The sequence below is a fragment of the Notechis scutatus genome, chromosome 7 (genome assembly GCF_049901735.1).
Source record: "Notechis scutatus isolate UNSWTSFEM ecotype Mainland chromosome 7, rNotScu1.2, whole genome shotgun sequence".
Classification (NCBI taxonomy): Eukaryota; Metazoa; Chordata; class Lepidosauria; order Squamata; family Elapidae; genus Notechis; species Notechis scutatus.
In genome coordinates, this window is record NC_142015.1 from 11,269,726 (window position 1) to 11,292,056 (window position 22,331).

General features: G+C 39.7%; 1 protein-coding gene across 2 annotated transcripts; it reads left to right on the forward strand.

Annotated features, from left to right (window-relative positions):
• The first annotated feature begins 1,133 nt into the window (after positions 1-1,133).
• On the forward strand, positions 1,134-17,237 carry LOC113414446 (prolactin-releasing peptide receptor-like). 2 transcript variants are annotated; one of them, XM_026671342.2, is made up of 3 exons: positions 1,134-1,267; positions 4,624-5,683; positions 15,350-17,237. In XM_026671342.2, exons 2-3 carry the CDS (start codon positions 5,271-5,273, stop codon positions 15,981-15,983), a joined length of 1,047 nt encoding a protein of 348 aa, XP_026527127.1. In that variant the 5' UTR covers positions 1,134-1,267; positions 4,624-5,270; the 3' UTR covers positions 15,984-17,237. The 2 variants fall into 2 exon arrangements, with proteins under 2 accessions (XP_026527127.1, XP_087826101.1); XM_087969975.1 differs by lacking the exon at positions 1,134-1,267 and having other exon boundaries at positions 4,702-4,838; positions 5,336-5,683; positions 15,350-17,231.
• Positions 17,238-22,331: the final 5,094 nt, after the last annotated feature.

The window sequence follows — 22,331 nt, forward strand, 5'->3', positions numbered from 1 at the left end:
CATTAACACAGGGATACAATGAAGATCAAGTGAGGTACTAATACCACTCTATAAAGACTTAGTAAGACCACAGCCTAGACTACTGCATCCAATTTTGGTTACCACACTATAAAAAAAGATGTAGAGGCTCTAGAAAAAGTGCAGAGAAGAGCAACGAGGATGATTGGGGGACTGGAGACTAAAACATATGAAGAACAGTTACAGGAGCTGGGCAGGGCTAATCTAGTGAAGAGAAGGACCAGGGGAGACATGATAGCAGTCTTCCAATATTTGAGGGGCTGCCATAGAGATGAAGAGGTCAAGCTATTTTCTAAAGAGCCTGTAGGCCAGACAAGGAATAATGGATGGAAACTGAGCAAGGAGAGATTTAACCTGGAAATAAGGAGAAACTTTCTGACAGTGAGAACAATCAACCAATGGAACAGAAGTTGCCCTCGGAAGTTGTGGGAGCACCATCACTTGAGGCCTTCATGAAGAGATTGGACTGCCATTTGTCAGAAATGGTGTAGTGTCTCCTGCTTGAGCGGGGGTTTGGACTAGATGACCTACAAGATCCCTACCAACTCTTAATCTGTAATGTAATTTCCTCAACCTTGGTGTCAACTCATTTCTTTTTCTTCCTTCATATCTCTGTTTTGTCATTCAATCCTAATTCTCACTAGATGGTTAAACCATCTCAATGCATTTTTTTTTCAAACCTAAGAATGATCTCTTAACGATCTCACTTGATCCCCAGATTTAAAATACACCAAGGACACGGCTACAATATTAGGACTGAAGAAATATTACCAACCAATAGATGGCAACAAAGTTTTGATGTTTCCTCTCTGCCTTTGTGGTCCTCTCCTGATTTTACACCTCATATATGATTGTCCTAAATAAGAATGGTGAACAAAACCAAGCCAAATGAAAATAGAAAAATATTCTTTCATGCACAGAAAAAAATTAATTTATGAATAGGCTGCAGTTTGCACCACCATAACTAATGGGCTATATGAACCAGGTCTCTGTTATTTTTGTTGCAAGAAGTTAACACAATTTTGCTGGAAATAAGTTAAAACAAGAGTAGCCAGCAGAGGGTAGTAACAAGCTGAAAGCTATCCTAGAACTTCAGCTACTAAGCTGAAATGTACATAGTTGGAAAATAGTATCTCAGGATGCAACCTGCACGTTCTCTCTCTCTCTTCTGGATATGCATACCTTCTGTTACTCCGATTATTTGCTCCTGGCATCCGTAGTTTGCTTCCCATCCTGAATTATTATACAGGTCAGTAAACATCTCGTTGATATTTATATGTTGATCAGCTTGTTAGCCAAGTACTAAGTAAAAGGGAATCTGTCTAAAAGTGTGGTGAAGATTTTGAGACAGCTTTTGCAGGAGAATATCTCTTCTTTAAGCATTTTGTTTGCAAAAGAATAAATTTCTGAAACATGATCCAGAAAGGCATTATTTAAAAAGAGAGAAAAGAAAAAGGGGAAGAAGGACCATATAAGCTAATAGCAAGATTTTTGCTAGCATTCTGCTTTTTAAGCTATTGGAGCATTTTTAGGAGTTTTGCCTGGGCAGAAAAGGAATCTCAATTAAAACAGTAGGGCTTTCCTTTGAATAAAAGAACTTATTGCAAGTATATTTACTTAGAATTTAATATATTGAGCTTAGGGAGTGTATCTTCTATGTATTCTTGGTAAGCTTCAAAAATGCTAATTTTTAATAGCCACAGCATTCCAATCACTCTTTTATATTTTATAGGACTTATATTCAGGAAAGAAATCCATATCATTTATCAGGGGAAAAACACATTACCTTTCAGCGATAGCTCACATATGTAATTAACATTGTTATACACCTTCTTCCTGCAATTCTCTGCTAAGGTTGAATTCTTATTTCATAAAATAAGTCAAAACTTACAGATACATTTCATACATTCATGATTCCATCTGTGTTTCAAATGTTTTGAATGTTGCATAATTAAGTGATATCAGTTCCTCTTGCTTAGATAAACAATAGATTTCTAAACAAACCTAGAAAACAGATGCTTACATCTACAGTGTGTTGTTAGACTATTTTAGATGGTCAACTTCAGTGGACTTAAGATGGACATTAAGATGACAATGTGTTTTATTTCATTAATGACTAATAAAGGGGATAATTCAATTCAATAGCCTTTCCATTCATTCTGTGGTGTAAATCTTTGACTGCAGATCCCATGGTGACTAACCCACAAATTGTTCTGAATCTTAACTTCAACTGCCAGAACTCTCCAGTCAACATGTATGGACTTCAACTCTCAGAATTCCCCAGCTACCATGCTTGGAATTCTGGGAGTTAACTCCATGCAGCTTAAAGTTGCCAAGATTGAAAAATGTTACTTTTTTTAAATTGAAAAGTCATAAGAACATTTCTGAATGCAGAAGGAATAATAATATTTCGAACTGTTACCATCAGGGAGGCGTTATAGGTATCTTAAAATGAGGACTAATAGATTGAGAAACAGTTTCTTTTCCAAGGCAGTAATTGTCTTGAATCAAACAGTGCATGTGTGATTTAGTCCTATTATTATTATTATTATTTTTAAATACTCTGTAGTGTGATTGTGATGTGGTGTTTGGGGCACTGTGCCAGAGTAGCTTTCAAATTTCATTGTATTTGTGGAATGCAATGACAATAAAGGTATTCTATTCTAAAATGGTAGTATATTTATCTACTTTAGATTTAATGTTTAATTTAAATATCCTAAATCCTACATTTTGGAAAGAAAACTCCACCAGATCATTCAAAGAGAAAAATACAATCTTCAATCTAAAATACTTGGCCAGCCTTAGGCAGCTGCTGTCAGGCAAAATGAGATGTTCATGGGTTTGTCATCATCTGAGCAGTTGCAGGAAGCACATGAATTTCATAAAAAAAGAAATGCAGTATAATTTTACCTTATTTTTCCGTACCCAGTTCTTATGTCTAATTACATTCCTTTATGTGGATTTCCTATCACTAGAACAAACAGACTTGAACAGGAAAAAAACCTGCTTCTAGGAAAAGGAACTAGATGGCTCTGCCAAAGTTCTTTAACATTTGTACTTGGATGAAACAAAATTAAGAAAAATCAAAAGCAGAGCTGAGAACCAACCATTATAAAACACTTAGCATCTCCTTTAAACACTGTAATTGGACGTCCCTGCGAATAGAAGCTAGACTCATTCATCTCCTTTTCCTTCTTGTCCTCCCCAGCTGGTATCTTCCATATATGGAAGAGCACAGTTTAACTGGTAGGGATTTGGCAGACAAATTGATCTAATTTGCCCAAAATGCTAAATGTGGTTGACTTGATTGATTTTGACCTAGCTCCCATGTAAAGTCAACAATTGATTCCATTAGCCAAGATTAAACAACAATCCAAGATTTAAGTATGGTCACTATCTGGATTTCTCTAGCTCCCTAATGCTCTGAAATGCTCATCAAACTCTAAGGCAGGGTTGTCAAACTGGTGGCCCACGGACCAGATATATCATGCCCACCCCAGCTCCGTAAATGGGAAAAATGTCATGAAATGTCACGTGACAGCAACATGACCAGGGTTGGGCTGCTACCGGTTCACACTGGTTTGGGCAAGCCGGTTGTTAATTTTATGGCCAGTTTGGCGAACTGTCAAATCCCACCCCTGGCTGGCCCCATCCACCCCACCCCTCCCAGGAGTCCCTGCGTGGTCTGTTTTGGATTACAGGTAAGTGCAGGGCCCATGTGGAGGCTTAGGGAGGGCAAAAACCAGATCTCCTGGAAGTTCCACAAGAGAGCCTCCAGAGCCCGGGGAGACCATTTTTGCCCTCCTGTGAGAAAAGCCTCCAGAGCCCTGGGAGGGTGAAAATGCCCCTCGTATCCCATTTTCGCTCCCAGGCCAGGGTGGTGCAGGAGGCCAGCTAGGCCATACCCACCCAGCAATTGGACAGAGAACTGGTTGCTAAATTTTTTGAAGCCTATGCCTGAACCATGAGTTTGACAACTGTGCTCTAAAGAGATCCTGGATTAGTAGCTCAGTGAACCACAGAATCTCTCTAAATTGACCCCATCTGCTTCAGGATTCCAGATGGATCTGTGACTGGGGTTAATAACAGCTCATGGTAGAGTACATTTTGTACTTCATAGCTGGACATTGGCAGCATTGTCACTTTCCATGTGTGCCAGATATTGCACAGGCAAAAAAGCCTCTTAATTTTATGGTTCATTTGTTAAAAAAAAATATTGGGAAAGTTGAAGATAGTCCTGTATATGTATATGTATATGTATATGTGTATGTATATGTATATGTATATGTATATGTATATGTATATGTATATGTATATGTATATGTGTGTGGTGAACATATCTAACACACCTTCCTACACCTATTTTCCTTTATCCTATTTTTAGAAAAGCATTTTATTAGTTTATTTATTGCTGAATATTTCATGCCACCATCACTTTGCCACACAGCTCTGTGAGCTCTGATCAGCGCAGTTCAGGGCCCGGTATGTTGCTAACATATTTTTCAATTTGTCAGTCTTTAGGGAAAGCTGTTTACCAACTCCCTGTCATTCAATGCCTCTCCCTCCCTTTTTTTCCCTTCTTCTTTTTAAATTGCTGTTTTCAAGCACCCCTACAGCAAAATCCTTCACTTGAAAAAGTAAACAAGGAGGTTGTGATCTTCAGATGAAAGAGTAAAGTTACGGAGGAGCTACAGAAGCAACTCAGAGGTAAATAAGGAAGGCATCAAAAGGCAAGGGACGTCTAATGAGCTGAAAGGACTCAAATTCATGGCCTTTGAAAGCATTTCCTCTCAATCCTACATTGGCAGCTTCAAAGACAAGTCCTTCAAAAGATGGCCCATGAATATGGAAATGCATCAGGACAGAAGGAACTTTCTGAAATATAGATATCTGAACCAGGCTAAATCCAGTATTTAATATATATCTTGTTTTTCCATATCTGATTGGTGTGAAACAATGCTAAAACTACTCCACCATCCAAGTTGAGCATGACTTTGGGTGGCTCTTAGGACACATTTGTATAATATTCTGAGCAACAGTAGAAAAGTGGGCTGCTGTTTCCTTCTCCTGGAATATTTTTCTTTCAATGTGTCAGTGTGGTCTATAGCCTATTCATATCCAAAGCAGACCTGATCCTGCTTAGTTTTTGATCCCCAAGAAGGTCAACTACTTTCTCAGACAATGTGAGATGGAGCTCAGAGTAAAAGTTGTCTCATCTACTTATGGTTAAATCGTCCTATTGTGGTTGACCCATGGAAGCCACCAGTCACTGGAACTTCTTTAATGGCAGCAGCTCTGGGGTAGCATTAAGGAACAGCTCCAATTTCAGCTCCCAGTTTACTAGTGTGCAGTTGATCCAGTCTTTCAAACCTCTGATTATCCCCTGCTACACGTTGGTGGTGCTTGTTGGCATCTTTGGCAACTATCTTCTTCTTTATGTCATCTGCAAGACCAAGAAAATGCACAATGTCACCAACTTCTTCATTGGAAACCTGGCCTTCTCAGATATGTTGATGTGTACAACCTGCATCCCCTTTACCCTGGCATATGCTTTCAACCCTCAGGGGTGGATCTTTGGGAAGTTCCTGTGTTACTTTGTGTTCCTGATGCAGCCCATGACTGTCTATGTCTCTGTTTTCACACTTACTGCCATTGCTGTGGACAGGTAAACAAATTCTTCTTATTAATCAAAAGTCTAATGCAATGTTTCACAAGCTTGGCAAGCTGGAAGATGTGCGGATGTCAACTTCTAAAATTTAGGAAGTTGAAGTTCATACCTCTTCAAGTTGCCAAGGTTGAGATAACTGGTCTAAAGAGAGATCTGGTTCACACACCTCTTCCTAAACTGTCATATTTGGCATGTTAATCAGAGATTCATTTGACCTGCTGTGCATTTCCCTTATTTGGTTTTGGCCTAGTGTGTTGTGTGAGTCTAAATATTGAAATTTATCTGGAGAACCATGTTTAGATGAATTATGCCTTAACACAATCTAGATTTTTTGTTAAGAGGAAGCTCTGCAGCTCAATGGTGAAACACATGGTTGACAGAAGAGAAGACTTCTTATTCCATCATTGACCCTCCCTAGTTAAGTTGAAATGCAACTCATTTTGAGGGCATGTACCTGGAAGGATTGAAGCTCTCCAGGAAGTTGAGTTCCTTGCTCTTCCCAATTCTACTCACAAATTGTGAGGATTGATTTTGGAATTCTCTGTCTGTACTTACATTAGAGTTTGGTTCTTTCCTTAGGACAGTATGATAGGTCAATGTTCTTTCTTTCTATAAATGTCCTACTGTTTTCATTTCATTCTTGCTGGGAAGGAACTTATTATAGTTGGAGATTAAATGGGTTCTTCCTTCTTGTATTTCCAGCAGAGATTTAAAAACAGAGCATTTACTGGTTGATCATCATTATCCTGTTGTTTGCTCTTTTCTGACTTGTGGCCAACTGCTTTAGTAAATAAGTTAATTTTTACATCTTTTCTCCTCCATGGGTGGGTTGAGTGAGTGGCTATGACCAGAGAATTAGGTTTATTTATTCTGCTTATCCTTTTCACAGCCTGGTCCAAGGAAGGATCACAAAGACAGCTGGTTTCTCACTGCAATGGGAATTGTCCCTATCCTTCAATTAACAATGTGGTATATTATTATTTGCCACAGAGAAAAAAAGTCAGTGCCATGGCCACCAAATGCAACTGTTGCCTTTGGAAAGCCAGACAAACGTAGAAAGTGTTTGGAACTGGGAGTGAGTGATAGAACATTTCCATAGCAACCTAGTCCTAGCAAAGATTGGGGATGCAACTTGTACTCTGTACTTTCTGACAATACATTGAACAGCATATCCAAGAGGAGATGGACACATTCCAAAAAGTAGATAAGACCAAGAGAAAAATCGATGCTGATGGGACTAAATAAATAATTAAAAATAACATAACAACTGCATATCTGGAAGCCACAATTCTAGGGCAATCTTTGAAGCTTTCTGGAGAGTCTCTGTTTGGGCTTTTAGAGGGTTTGTGGTACCCTGGACCAAGTTGTGAACAATATTTATTGAAAATAATGGGACAGATTGTACAAGAGATCTAATGATATCTACAGCCCCTCTAGTGACAGAAATGAGAACCAGCTCCTTAATCTTTCCAGGCTAATGTGTTTGTAATGTCCATAACAGGACAAAACTAGATTACATCAGATTCTTGGCCATGTATTCCCCTGGATTTAATATGTGCACCATATTCCCCTTGTGTTGGCCTTCGTAAATGGTACATGTGGTGGCTCAGTGAAATAGTAGATAAGAGAAAAGGAACATCTTTCACATGTACCAAACAGCAAATCTGGGTGGGTGCATTGGGTAATCTCAGGCCAGGGATAGTGAATGCCTCTCTACCATACAAGATCAGAGTTGACTCAAAACAAAGCAATGCTAATTACAGGTGTGATATTGCTGGCATGTGGCAGGTTTCTGTTGTCCCGGGCCATAGTTATTTAATATAGTATATTAGGATTGTCACAAATTGCAAGGGCTCAGATGCTAATGCAATGAAGTGTCCAGAGGAGATGGGGAAGGAGATGGGAAAGGAATTTCCCATCTCCCTATCTCCCTATGCTGAGTACTTTAAAAAAAGCATAAATAGGCTTATTAAGCATATCGAAGACCAATACAGGTAGTCCATGACTTACAAATTTGTTTAGTGACCATTCAAAATTACAACAGCACTGAAAAAAGGTACTTATGACCATTTTTTCACACTTACGACCATTGCAGCAACCCCATGGTCAATTGATTTATGTTTGGATGCTTGACAACTGACTCACATTTATGACAGTTGCAGTGTCCCAGAGTCACGTGATCCCCTTTTGCGACCTTCTGACCATCGAAGTCAATGTGGAAACCAGATTCATTTAACCCAAAGGTGCTTTTTAAGAGACAACTGGACTTTCCAGTTTTTATTTGAAGATGTTTCACTTCTTATCCAAGAAGAAGCAAAACGTCTTCAATGAAAAAAACAGAAAGTCCAGTTGCCTCTTAAAAAGCACCTTTGGGGCAACCCTGACCTGGATGACTGAGAACCTCCATAGACAGGTTTACTTAACAACCATGATACTGATTTAACAACTGTCTTTGGCAGTTTCCTCCATAACCAAAGGTGGTGGTACAATCTGGAAGGCTTCAAAACTTCAAAGAAGCTAGCTTTTCTTAGCTTAAGGTATAAAACTATTTTTAATTACTTTTTAAATCTCCTTTTCCTTCAGAGAACTCAAGGCTGTAGATGAACTGTCCACATGCTCCCTTCTGTATTCATCAAAAGAATGCATTCCATAAACAGCTGTGGTTTGACAGCTCTTCATATGGAGAAGCTTCTTCAGAAGAGGTCCTACAGGGAATAAAAGGGAAAGTGTTTCTATATTGATCAGTGGCCATGCAGAAAATCCTCCATAACCAAATTATATGTCCTCCCAGTAGTTATGGAGGATTATCTTTTGCAGTGTCCTCTTCATTTTCAAGGAAAGTTTTTCCATGGAGAACAGGTTCATAATTCAATATTAGAATATTAGAATGCAGACAGTGATCATTCCTGATTGATAGTTCTCATTCTCAAATTAGCTGTTTAGTGCAGCACAGCTTTGCAGGGATGAGATGAACCGAACACAATTTTTTTTTAATTTATTTATTTTGATTTGTCAATTGCTTACAAGATAATAGGTATGTATATACATAGTTATGAATACATGAAATGGGTACATATAAGAAAAATAAAAGAAACAATAGGACAGGGACGGTAGGCACATTGGTGCGCTTATGCATGTACCCTACAGACCTCTTAGGAAAAAGGTGAGGCCAATAGTAGACAGTCTAAGGTTGAAGTTTTTGGGGTTTGGGGAAGAAACCACAGAGTCAGGTAGAGTATTCCAGACATTGACCACTCTGTTGCTGAAGTCGTATTTCCTGCAATCAAGTTTGGTGCGGTTAACCTTGAGTTTGTATCTATTGTGTGCTCTTGTGTTGTTATGGTTGAAGCTGACAGGTAAGTCATTGCAATGTATGATTTTATATACCATACTTAGATCAGACCGAAGACGGCATAATTCAAGGTTTTCTAGGTCTAGAATTTCAAGTCTGGTGGCATAAGGTATTCTATAATGAGTACAGGAGTGGAAAACTCTTCTTGTGAAATATTTCTGGACTTTCTCAACTGTGTTAATATCAGATACATAATGTGGGTTCCAGACTGATGAGCTGTATTCGAGTATTGGTCTAGCAAATGTTTTGTATGCTCTAGTTAGTAGTGTGATATTACCAGAGAAAAAGCTATGTAGGATTAGGTTAACTACTCTTAATGCCTTTTTGGCTATGTCGTTACAGTGAGCTCTACCACTTAGATCATTAGAGATGAGTATTCCAAGGTCCTTTACAGAGCTTGGATCATCAACAAGGTCTGGAGTATTCAGCTTGTATTTTATTTTCTGATTTTTTTTGCCAATATGTAAGACTGAGCATTTATTTGTTGAGATTTGAAGTTGCCATTTGTTTGACCATTGTGATATATAGTCAAGATCTTTTTGAAGGGTAGCAGTATTGTCTGTTGTATTGAACAGCTTTACATCATCAGCGAAGAAAACGCAGTTGCTCTTAATGTGATCACAGAGGTCATTTATGTAGAGTATGAAGAGAGTTGGTCCTAGAACACTGCCTTGGGGACACCACTATTGACAGGTACAGAATTTGATAGGACACTCTCAATTTTGACCATTTGTTGTCTGTTTGACAGGAATGCTTCTATCCAGTTATGTAGGTGTCCAGAGATACCATAAGATTTTAGTTTTAGGAGTAGTTTGTCATGTACCACTGAATCAAAGGCTTTACAGAAGTCTATGTAGATTGTCACAAATTGCAAGGGCTCAGATGCTAATGCAATGAAGTGTCCAGAGGAGATGGGGAAGGAGATGGGAAAGGAATTTCCCATCTCCCTATCTCCCTATGCTGAGTACTTTAAAAAAAACATAAATAAGTTTATTAAGCATATCGAAGACCAATACAGGTAGTCCATGACTTACAAATTTTTTTTGCCCTATTGTTTTGCCCTGATCGAGTTGTGTAGTCCATATGTTTTTGCAGTGTAAGAGTTGCAGATTACAGGATAGTTTTTTTCTGAAACCAAATTGTTTATTGGAGAGTAGGTTGTTTGTCTCTAAGTGGAGGATGATGGATTGGTTAATAATTGATTCCATGACTTTACAGGTGACGCAGCATAAAGAGATTGGTCTGTAATTTTCAACTAGGCTGGGGTCTCCCTTTTTGAAGATGGGGATGACTGTGGCTTGTGACCATAGGTTAGGCAAGGAGCTGGTCCTGAAACAGTTTTCAAAGATTATGCTTAGAGGTTCTGCTATGGCAGTGGATAAGTTTTTTAAGAAGTAGGCACATATTCTATCCGGTCCAATAGATAGAGATGGTTTTAGATTGCGTAGTGCTTTTTCAACATTGTCTTCTGTAAAATCAATGTGTATTAGATCATTGTTGTTATCTGTGGTACGGCTAGGAAATACTGGGCATGATCCATTGCTGTTTACAAATACTGAGCCAAAGAATATGTTAAAGAGGTTGGCTTTAATGGTGTTATCGCTGCAGTCTTTACCATTAGGTCCTTTCAGGGGTGGGATGGACCTTGAGTCTTTTAGTTTGTTGTTTACAAAATTGTAAAAAGCGGGTGGAATTGGTGCGTAGAAGGTTTTCCTCTTGTTTAATGTGATAATTGGTGCATTCAGTCTTTATCTGGTGGCATAAATTTTTGTATCAGCTTTTGAAGTTGGCAACGTGACCAGATTTGTTTTTCCGCCAGAGTGATCTCTTTTTGGATTGAAGTTTCCTTATTGTTATGGGTAATCTGTTTTTTGTTTTGTTTTGGGAGTTGTTATTGGTACATATAGTGTGATGACTCTTTTGGCTTCAAGTAAAAATATGTTGTAATGGTCTTCAACAGTATTGCATCCAGTGAATAGAGATTGCCAATCAAGGGATGAGACATCGTTGTCTATAATATCATAGTTGCCTTTTTTGAAGTTATAATTGGGGATTACGTCATTGTGATTATTTTTGTGTGGGTGTATTGTCTTTTGTTTGAGACAAAAGTCAATCATATTGTGGTCACTGTTGGAAAAGGGTTCTTTAGTTTGTATTCCGTAAATTAAATTCAAACTATTGCAGAAGATGAGATTGAGGCAGTTGTTAAGTCTAGTATTGTTGGTTACTAGTTGTTCCAGTCCCAGATTTGTAACATCATTGTAGAAGGTTGCGTGTAGGGGTTCAGTTGTACATTCGTTTAAGGTCCAGTTAATATGAGGTAGATTGAAATCACCAAGAAAGATAAAAGCGTGTGGGCAGGATGTTGCCCATGTTAGTAGTGAATTTAGCTTGTTTACATGTTCGATGTCATAATCAGGTGCTCTGTAACATAGTAAGAATTGAAATGTGATATTTAAGGATAGTTCACAGATGATGGTCTCAGGAAGAGCAAGCTCCTGGGTAACTTGGATGTTTTTTAGAAGATAGCAACACTCTACGAATTTCATGATCTGATCGGTAAACATGATAGTCTCTTACTGTGGTAATGGAGTCAGGGAGAGATGCGTTGAGCCATGTTTCACAGACAAATATGATGTTGAATTTAGCCATATTTAGTAAGAGGAAAAATTCAGGTATTTTATTCACAAGGCTTCTTGCATTGAGTAGCTTGCATTTAAGGCCAGCTGTAGTTGAAATTGAGGTAGTTCATAAAATAATTTATGAAAATAATTATTTGTCACTTTTGAAATGGTAGGGGTACATCAGTGAACATTCTGAATTTCTATTGATCATTTTTCAAAGCAGCAACTGATGACATTGGTTATTATGATATACATAAATTTTGGCAAACCTGGATTTTTGGTGATGTGTTTCCTCTAATCAGTGACTACCTTGTAGAGAAGGAAGCAAATCTTTATTTAGCAAAGTCTCACATGATAGAAACAGGCTTACATGAGTAAACTCTGGGCTGTACAGATATGAGTCTTTTCTGCTTTATTTTGGTATTGTCCAAAGACAACCTCAAAGTATACAATACCTGTTAAACTTTGCAGAGGTCATTAAGCAGACTAGAAACTGGGAATTGGCAGCAACTCTCATGCCAATATCAATTTCTACCAACAGCTCAGCAGTGGGAAATAGCCCTTGTCTCAGAAAATCAAAATTTAGAAAGATTTGGCATATATTTTTAAAGTTGGAGATAGAGGTTTATTGGCAGGCTTTGAGAAGTTTATTGGCAGGCTTTGAGAGAGACCAGGAAGAACCTGCTGTGTGTGGTATTAACTGACCACCTGAAAAGAAAGACAAAAGCCTCTGTGATTCATTCTTCCCCAATATAGATTGTCCCCATTATTTTAATCTGTGATGAGGTTGCTGATGGGATAATTGCAATGGCCAAGGATTGTTCAGGGATGTGTTTTACCTTGGGACATTCCTCTTATTTAATTAAACCCAACAGCAATAGAACGCAAATTAAATCAAAGCAGGGAGTAGGGAAGAAAAGACTGCTGGACTAAATCCACATCAGGCACTCTGATGGTTTTGCCAGATTCTGTGCTCCAGTCTGAAATTTCAACCTATTCAGAATAGAGCTGGAAAGGACCTTCGAGGTCTTCTAGTCCAACCCCCTGCTCAAGAAGGAGACCTTTCCAGACAGATGACTGTCCTGTTTCTTCTTAAAAGCTCCCAGGGATGAAGCACCCACAACTTCTGACGGCAAGTTCTGGGTGCTTGAGAACAATTGTTCTCACTGTTAGGAAGTTTCTCCGTAATTCCAGGTTGCTTCTCTCCTTGATTACTTTACATCCATTGTTTCTTGTCCTGCCCTCTGGTCCTTTGGAAAATAAATTGATCCCCCTTTCTTTGTGGCAACCTCTCAAATACTGGAATACTGCTATCATGATACCCATAGTCCTTATTTTCTCTAGACCAGCCAAACCCAAATCCTGCAACTGTTCTTCATATGTTTTAGCCTCCAGGCCTTTAATAATCTTAGTTGCTCTTCTTTGCACTTTTCCCAAAGTTTCAACATCTTTTTGGTAACGTGGTGACCAAAACCGGATGCAGCATTCCAGGTGTGTCCTTACTAAAGCGGTACTTTCTGCAACTGATCATTATAGGTAGTCCTCGATTTACAAACATTCACTTAGCAACCATTTGAAGTTATACAACAGCACTGAAAAAAATGACATAAGGCCTGGCCTCAAACTTACGACTATTGCAGCATCCCCACAGTTATGAGGGAAAAAATCGGTCACTTGGAAACCAACATGTACTAAGGATCGTGGCAGAATCCTGGGGTCACATGATTGCCATTTGCGATCTTCCCAGCTGGCCTCTGAAAGCAAAATCAGTTGGGGAAGCTGGATTTGTTTAATGATCATATAAGTCACTTAACAACCATGGCAAAAAAATCATAAAATGGAGCATGACTCACTTAACAACCAGCTTGTTTAGCAATAGAAATTCTGGTCCCAATACTTGTATCTGGTTCCTTATTCTTTCAGGCAGATCTTTATTAACTGACAGCACTACCAAAGCTAAGTCAGAAAATGTCTATATGGTCTGGGCCAAGCAGTGAAGCAAATATTAGAATAATTCAACTCTCAAGAGAAAATGGGGCAAGTGACAGTCTGGGTCAGCTAAGTCTTACAATTTTTTGCACACTTACACAGGAGTAAAAGCTCAGGATACTTTCTTATTTAGTGTGCAATTTCACTCTTCCCTTGAAAAGCATGCATTAAATCAATAAATCATAACAATTGAAAGGAGCTTGGAAATTATGGAGTCTATTCCTTCACAATGGAGAATATGCAAGGCCAGATATACCTTAGTCACTGATAAGGTTGCACTTCTGAATACCATCAAAGATACTTGAGTGACCATAGCTAAAAACCTGGACTTTTTTTGGCTTTTCAAGATAAAGATGTAGGTCTGAGAAGTACTGAGATGAGCATCTGTTAGTCCCATATCATCACCAAGGGTTTGAAAATGCAAGCTATTTTGATATATTCCTGACCCTGGTGGTATTATTGGGGTGGGTAAATATTGTTCCTACTTTGTGCTACTTTACAAATTAAGCCCAAATATAGAACTGCCAGAGTATCAGCAGTTAAACTTTGAATAATAACAAAGGGTTGAATTATAGTAAGCATAGAAATACTAACAATTTATTTTTGTGAAGTGAGAAAACATTTGTGTTTAGATATGAATCTGAGGTGGAGGTGAGCATGCAGTTGTTAGCCACCAATCAATATTTGTATTGACTGAATCTCTAAGTGTTAAGCTAGGAGTAACAATGCATGCTTATTGGAAAGACAGCCATTTATTACAGTGGTAGTACAACTAGGTACACACCCAATTAAAAGTAAAAAGGCGCTGGGAAAGAATAGTTGTTCTTCTATTGGGTCTATCTGCCCCGTGGATTGAATTTGCTGTTTTATTGGTTACTCTATATATTAATATTATTATTAAGATTATTATAAATTAATCTATATATTAAAATTATGATGTCTTAAATATGCACTGGGCATCTAAGAAAGTTCCTATTACTATTATGTCTATGATATCAGTATTAATCCGAATGCACATAATGATGGCAACAGTGATAATGATGATGACCAGAAGAAACAGATTGCTTTTTACAGTATGCTGCATTTTCTTGCTTTAATTATTACTGTCCTTGAAATTTATCTTGGATGTTGTCCTCTTCTCTATTTTAATTTTTCTATTGTTTTCATGTTTTAACATAATATGTATTGTTTCTAAAAGATTTGGCAGCACCCTACAGAGCTGTGGTTAGGGTATGATTGAGAAGCAGAAAGAATTCCATAAAAGAGCAGAGAAAGAAGCAAGAGGAGAGGTCATATTCATTTATCTTGCTCCCTGCTGGATAGATGAAAACTAATCAAGGAAAGAACCAACCTAGAACTAAGGAGAATGTTCCTCACAGTTAGAACAATTAATCAGTGGAACAACTTGCCTCCAGAAGTTGTGGCTGCTCCAACACTGGAGGTTGGACAACCATTTGTCAGAAATGGTATAGGGCAGAGGTCTCAACCTTGGCAACTTTAAGACTTGTGGACTTTAGCTCCCAGAATTCTCCAGCCAGCTATGCTGGCTGGAGAATTCTGGGAGTTGAAGTCCACAAGTCTTAAAGTTGCCAAGGTTGGAGACCTCTGGTATAGGGTTTCTTGCTTAAGCAAAGGGTTGGATTAGAAGACCTACAGGCTCCCTTCCAACTCTGTTATTCTGTTATTCTGCTCTTCCAGATATTACACCACTCTGCATCTCCTGAAGAAGCGTATCTCGTTTACAACTTGTGTGTACATCGTTGGTGGGATTTGGCTGCTCTCATGTGCCCTGGTAGCTCCAGCTGTTGCCCACACTTACCATGTGGAGTTCCAGAAGGAAGGCTTTACCATTTGCGAGGAGTTCTGGATAGGAGAAGTGAGGGAACACCTGGCCTATGCTTACAGCACCCTGATCATCACCTACATCCTGCCTCTTTCAGCTGTCTCTCTCTCCTACATCTGCATCACCATCAAGCTGAAGAACCGTGTCGTTCCGGGTCATCCAACACAAAACCAGGCAGAGTTTGACCGCCTGAGAAGAAGGAAGATCTTCCGCCTCCTGGTGTTGGTGGTGGCTGCTTTCGCTGTCTGCTGGCTCCCCATTCATGTCTTCAACATTATCCGCGATATCAACATCAACCTCATTAACAAAGAATACTTCCTTCTGTTGCAGTTGCTCTGCCACTGGTTTGCCATGAGCTCTTCCTGCTATAACCCTTTCCTTTATGCCTGGTTGCATGATCGCTTCCGAAGTGAGTTGAAGGAAATGTTCACCTTCAAGAAGAGGATAATCCCTGCCAATAATTGTGTTGCAGTCAGTGTTATGCTTTAGATATAGATTCAGTTCCTGCAGCAAGTAAGTAAGGCAAAGTCTGTTTTGAGTTGAGTTCAACTGCTTATGACTTCACAAAGGTGTTTATATAGTTTTCATATAGTAAAGGGCAGATGTGTACATGTATGAATAGATTATTGTTCTGTGCTTTAGATATTTTGAATTACAAATCCAGTTACCCCAAACCAGGAATGGCTAATGGTCAGATGTCCGGTTAAACCCAAGGATAATGAGGAGCAATTCCCTCAGAGTTCAGTTCTTTATTTACTTACAGAATCTTGCCAGACTAAGCCCTTACTATTCCCATCCTAATGGATATACCCTGAGAGATTCTAAGGCAGTGGTCCCCAACCTTCATGGCTTGACATCCTGGCAGGGGAGAGAGAGAGTGGTACTGGACCGAGCAAGTGGTGAACTGGTGTATACGCATACACATGTAGCCCTTGCACAAGTGGCAGGTGGGTGCTTAAGCATGCAGCTTGACTTCTGTGAGTGGTGACCTGGCGGCCAGTGCACAAGTGTCCACAGCCCACCACTCAGGCAAGTTGAGCTGCGCGTGTTCCAGCCAGTCACTTGCATGGCCCAATTCCGAATAGGCCAGAATCTAATAGAGGGCTATGGCCTGGGGTTTAGGGACCCTTGTTCTAGGGAGTGGCTATTCCAACTCTTTTCCTCTGTCTCCCATCCAGTTTCAGATTGTGCTCCCTCTTGTTTGGTCTCCTTTTCCCAGGGGTGGGATTCAAATTTCTTAACAAATGGTTCTGTGGGCGTGGCCTAATTTGTGGGTGGGGCTTTGTGGTCATGTGACTGGGGTGGAAGTGGCTTGCTGATTGGGCGTGGCTACGTGGTCATGTGACTGGGGTGGGCATGGCTACATGGTCATGTGACTGGGGTGGGTGTGGCCATGTGGCTGGCAACCCAAAGTGGTACTTACTTAATGACCATGTGCTCACTTAGTGGCCAATTGCTTAGCAAGTGCTTTTTGCCAGTTTCCAAGGCCTGGGGGCACCCTGGCAAGGCCCAGGCAGGTGGCCATGTGGCTGGCAACCCAAATTTAAGTGGTCCTCACTTAATGGCCAGGTGCTTGCTTAGTGGCCAATTGCTTAGCATGATATAAGGATTTATGCAAATTGGAAAGGAAAGACTGCAGAGATTATGCACAAGTGATTTGTACCAACCAACACACTATATAACTGAAGATGGTTTATGTTTTATGTTTTTGTTTATGTTTAAAAAAATAAAACACTTTTATTTAAAAATATTCATTTATGTAAGCATGCAACTTCTTGTTATATTGATGTTGCTATATATTGATTTAAGCAGAAACAGATAATGTATAACATCAATGTAACAAGAAGTTGCCTGTCTCCCTTTTGGTAAGTTGCTTTTTTTATTTATGTATTTATTTATTTATTTACTATCTGTTTTTGTTTTTATTAATCATAAAAACAAAACAGATACTAAAGAAATAAATAAACACATAAATAAAATTTATTTTACTATTCATCTTGATGTTTCTTTAAGCAAAGAAGAAACATCAAGATGAATAGTAAAATGTTTTTTTATTTATGTGTTTATTTCTTTCTTTAGTATCTGTTTTGTTTTTATGATTAATAAAAACACAAACAGATAGTAAAAAAATAAATAAATACATACATAAATATAAAAAAGCAACTTACCAAAAAGGAAACATGCAAGTTGGCTAGCCAACTATGCCGGGGTCCTCTTCAGTCTTCTAGCTTGCTGTGGCGAGGCCGGCTGACCCAGGAGTTGGCTCTCGACTGGGCTGGCGGCGGAGGTGGCAGGAGGAGGTAGGGGACTGGCCCAGTAGGACTTGCCTCCTCAGTATCAATCCGTGCTGGGAAGGCAAAGCAGCAGCGCTTGGGCCGCGGCGGGTGAGGGAAGGTGGCAGGCCGGCGGCCTAGCCAAGATGGCGGCCATCATGTGGGCAAGGCAGTGGCGCCCAGCCCAGGAATACACTCTCAACCGGGCTGGGGGCGGTGGCAGGAGGAGGTAGGGGACCAGGCCAGCAGCAGGAGTTGCTGCTTTGCCTCCTCACTACCAATCGATGGTGGGAAGGCAAGGCAGCAACAATGGAGGGCCATGGGCAAGGGAAGATGGGGGCAGGCGACCGGGACTGGCAGCAGTAGGTAGGCGACCGGGTTGTAGGATCGTAGTTACCGATACATGTCTTCGGAGACCGGCGGCAGTGTAGGCAGTCCGGGTGGGCGAGGCCGGCTAGTGGCAGTGGTGGGAGGCAGGCAGGGCAAGGCAGGCCAGCCAGGCGAGGATGGTGCTATGGTGGCAACCAGGGCTTGCGGCTTGCCCTGACTCAGCAGGCAAGGACGGACAGCTGGCTGGTTGGCCGGCCGGCTGGCTCGGCTGCTGCTGCTGGTGGTGTGAGCGATGGTGCCATGCAGGTAAATGTTTGTAATTAGAGCACATGCGCTATAAGTAGGGGCGGGGTGGGGAGGGCGGGAGAGAATGAAAAAGGGATTTTTGTGCATGCATTTTTAAAAACCGGGTTTTTTTAACTTTGGAGCAGCGGATAGGGGTGGGGGCTGGGGCCGGGGCAGCGAAGGGAGGGGCAGGTGGGGAGAATGCAGAAGGGATTTTCACACGTGCGCAGTAAAAAACAACCTGTTTTTTAAAAAAAAACAGTTTGTTTTTTTTACTTTGGAGCGGCGGATAGGGGCGGGGGCTGGGGCAGCGAAGGGAGGGGCGGGCAGAGGAGAATGAGGAAGGGATTTTCATGCATGTGCAGTAATCAAAACCAGTTTTTGGCCTGTAGGAGCGGCGGAGAGAGGCGGGGCCAAGCAGGGGTCGGTTTTACCAGTTCTTAGAACTACCGGTGACATTAACAACCGGTTCTATAGAACCGGTGCGAACCGGTAGAAACCCACCCCTGCCCTTTCTCCTTTTATTACTAAAAATATTTAATTAAAAATGAGATTTACAACAATGAAGAAAGCCAGATCAACTGATTTAAAATACCTTGTGAATTGACAAAAAGCTTTTAATTTAAATTCTAGAAAATAAGTCACAATGAAACTATTTTTTTTTTAAAAAAGCAAATTTTTACAAAAAATTACACATAGCAAAGTGAGCTCATGTGGGAGGGAAAACTTTTTCTGTCATGCATACTGTATTACTTAAAACAAATGAAAAAGAATGACTTTTCAAAAGCATCATTTCTTCATATTCACACCTGCACATTTTAATTAGATTCATTAATCTACCCAACCATCAATGAGTAATATATCTACTCGGAAGCAAGTCCTGTTTTCAATGGGATTTATGCACAGACAAATCTGCCTAAAACATATATAAAACTGTAACTTTTCAGATTTTGCTGAATTGTAGCTTGTGGAACCCTTCCCCATTGCCTCATGCAGTAAGGGTGCTGTGTTCAACCACATTTGACATATTGGCAAATCCTCTCACCTATTGCAGAGCTACAGTACAAATGATGACACACAATTTCTAGTGCACAAACTGTAATACGTCCTGAAACATTTATTTATTTCATGATTGATTGCCCATCAACAGCACTTTCCTGAGAATGAACTACTCATCCTGTTTTAATATCCTTCAATAAACCATGCACTTACTTTCCATCAATACGCAAACAGGAAGTCATTTATTAAAGCATCTCTCATCTTTATAGCCAGATAAAAACTCTTTTCCCTGCCTGTACATTGATTAGCCTTTAAAAGAAAGAAAAAAACTACAATTTATTCCATCAGTGGTTTTCAATGCTAAGCTGATTTTAGCTACTGGGTTGTGGTTTTTTTTATTATTATTACAAATACTGCCTCTGAAGTCTAATGTGAAAAAGATCTATAAATGTTCTCAATCAGCTTGCACAATAAGAGCTAACATTATCCTGCCCTAGAAAGCACTTACTTTTTGCCCAGCGTGTTCCTTCATGGTGACATGGCAACTTACTGGTTTCATCATGTCATAATATTACTCACAAAACATCTTTATCTGAGGACAGAAGAATCTCCCAGACAGTACAATACTTTCCTTCTGGAAACCAAGGTGACTATTTTAAGGAGTGGATTTTAAGTAAAATGGAAGGGCAACACAGAGTTATTGGTTTTATTTCTGTTCAGTGTTCCTTTATTTCCAGAGTCAGGCATCTGTCGTCCTTCCCCTTTTATTATAGATAGCTGTAATATAGAAGAAGATGCTATCTTAGGCTATCTACTATCAGCAGTGGTGGCATTCGACCGGTTCGGCCCAGTTCTGGAGAGCTGGTAGCAGCGATGAGCAGCGGAGACCGAACCAGTTCTTTCCACCGCTCTGCGGTTGGGCCCACCCACCCACCTGGGCTCCCATACTCACCTTTATCTGCTGAATTTGAAGCGCAGCTACTTTGCACAGCACAGAAGAGTGCTGCGCGGCAGCTGCTGAAGCGACCAGGATTGTGCAGGCTTGTAGGAGGTGAGTTAGAACGCCTCTGCGCCTGCACAAAGTGTGCATTTGGTGCACGTGTGCAAAGCACACCCACCAAGCCACGCTCACCAAACCAGTAGAAAAATATTTGAATCCTACCACTGGCTATCAGCCTTTTTATATTCTCCATTATTTCTCCAGGTACTAACTGCACCATAAAATAACAAATTTCCAGAGGAAAATGTTGTAAGGCTAATAAGCCAGTATCAAATATTTCCTACTGACTAACATGCTAATTTGCCCTCCTTCAAAAAATTATTTGAAAAGACTCCCCACTCCTACCCCACCTCAACAGCTTTTAATATAATCCTGGTACAAAACCATTTTTGCTTATTAAAGCTTCATCACTCACCTTTACTTTCTACCTTCTGCAAAGGAAGAATAATTTGATTTTCTCTCTGCATTAGAACATCGGGACTATTCTTCTGAGGATCTAATTAGATTGAACCTTGTCTAAGCCTCTCACTCTAGAAGCTATTACACCATAATGGGCTCCAGGCTTTTGTTTGCATGTGTTTGTGCATTTCCATACAGCACAAGTAAGGGGGCATTAGGCTATTGTAGGTGCAAATATATGATACAGGGAACTAAGGTAGGAACATAAAGAGAGGCATTACACCAAATCAGATTATCAGATGTCTATTATTTATCTACCTAGAATTGTGAATGTTGACTGGCTGCAGTTCTTCTGTTTCTAATTGGGAGGCAGATTAGTTAAAACACAGTCTGATCTTTTCTTAGCCCTTCACCTGCAAATGAATCAAAAAAGTGCAGCACTTTGCTTGAGTGGGCCTAGCAAAAGAGAGAGGGGGCAAGGGGAACTTTCTATACTGTAGCATTCTGTACCAATCCAAAGTCATCCAAGAGACTTGGACAGAATGAAGATTTGGATCTCCAGCTGCAAGATGCTGAGACTTTAGAAAGAATGCAGAGAAGAAAAATACTCTCACAAGGCCTTTTATTCTCACTAGTGCTTTTGCCTTTTTCAAGCATTCTCTTTTTTATATATATAAATTTTTATTCTTTAAAAACCAAAAATACAAAACTCTCATTTCCATTAACAATATTTGTGTCATTATATATACATGTTTCTTGTTTTGTGACTATACATCATTTTTATCTTTATTCTCCACCCATTGTTTGCATGTGTTTGTGCATTTCCATACAGCACAAGTAAGGGGGTATTAGGCTATTGTAGGTGCAAATATATGATACAGGGAACTAAGGTAGGAACATAAAGAGAGGCATTACACCAAATCAGATTATCAGATGTCTATTATTTATCTACCTAGAATTGTGAATGTTGAATATTACACGATATGGGATAGGTGGTATACCTATCCCATATCGTGTAATATTCTAATTCATCCTTGCCTCTTAATTCCATAGTGAATTTGTCTAGCTCTGCACAATCCATTATTTTTTTGAATTAAAGCTTCATCTGATGGTATTTTATCACTCTTCCAACTTTGTGCAAAGGTGATTTTTGCTGCCGTTTAAGATGTGTACCATGATATATCTTTTATCCTTGCTCAAATTCCCTTTAACCATACCTAATAAGAATGTTTCTGGTTCCAGTTTCAATCTATGGTTTGTAATCTCGAGAAGCCATCTCTGTACCATCTTCCAATGTTTTTTAACTTCTATACATTGCCACCACATATAGAAAAACATTCCTTTTTTTTTTTTTTTGCACTTCCGGCATTCCAGTTTTATATTTGAATACATTTTCGCCAGTCTTGCCAGCGCTAAGTGCCATGTACAAAACATTTTATATTGATTTTCTTTAAATGCCATTGACAAAATCAGCTTCCAGTTCTCGGTCCAATGCTTTTCAAGCATTCTCATTTAACAAAAATTAAATAACTTTCCCTTTTTAAAGAAAAC

What these genes read in the sequence shown, in the direction of transcription:
- LOC113414446 (XM_026671342.2), top strand. Translation starts at nt 5,271, where the DNA reads ATGGAAGCCACCAGTCACTGGAACTTCTTTAATGGCAGCAGCTCTGGG. An exon ending in ACTGCCATTGCTGTGGACAG is followed by an intron (nt 5,684 to 15,349) that starts GTAAACAAATTC and finishes CTGCTCTTCCAG; the next exon opens with ATATTACACCACTCTGCATC.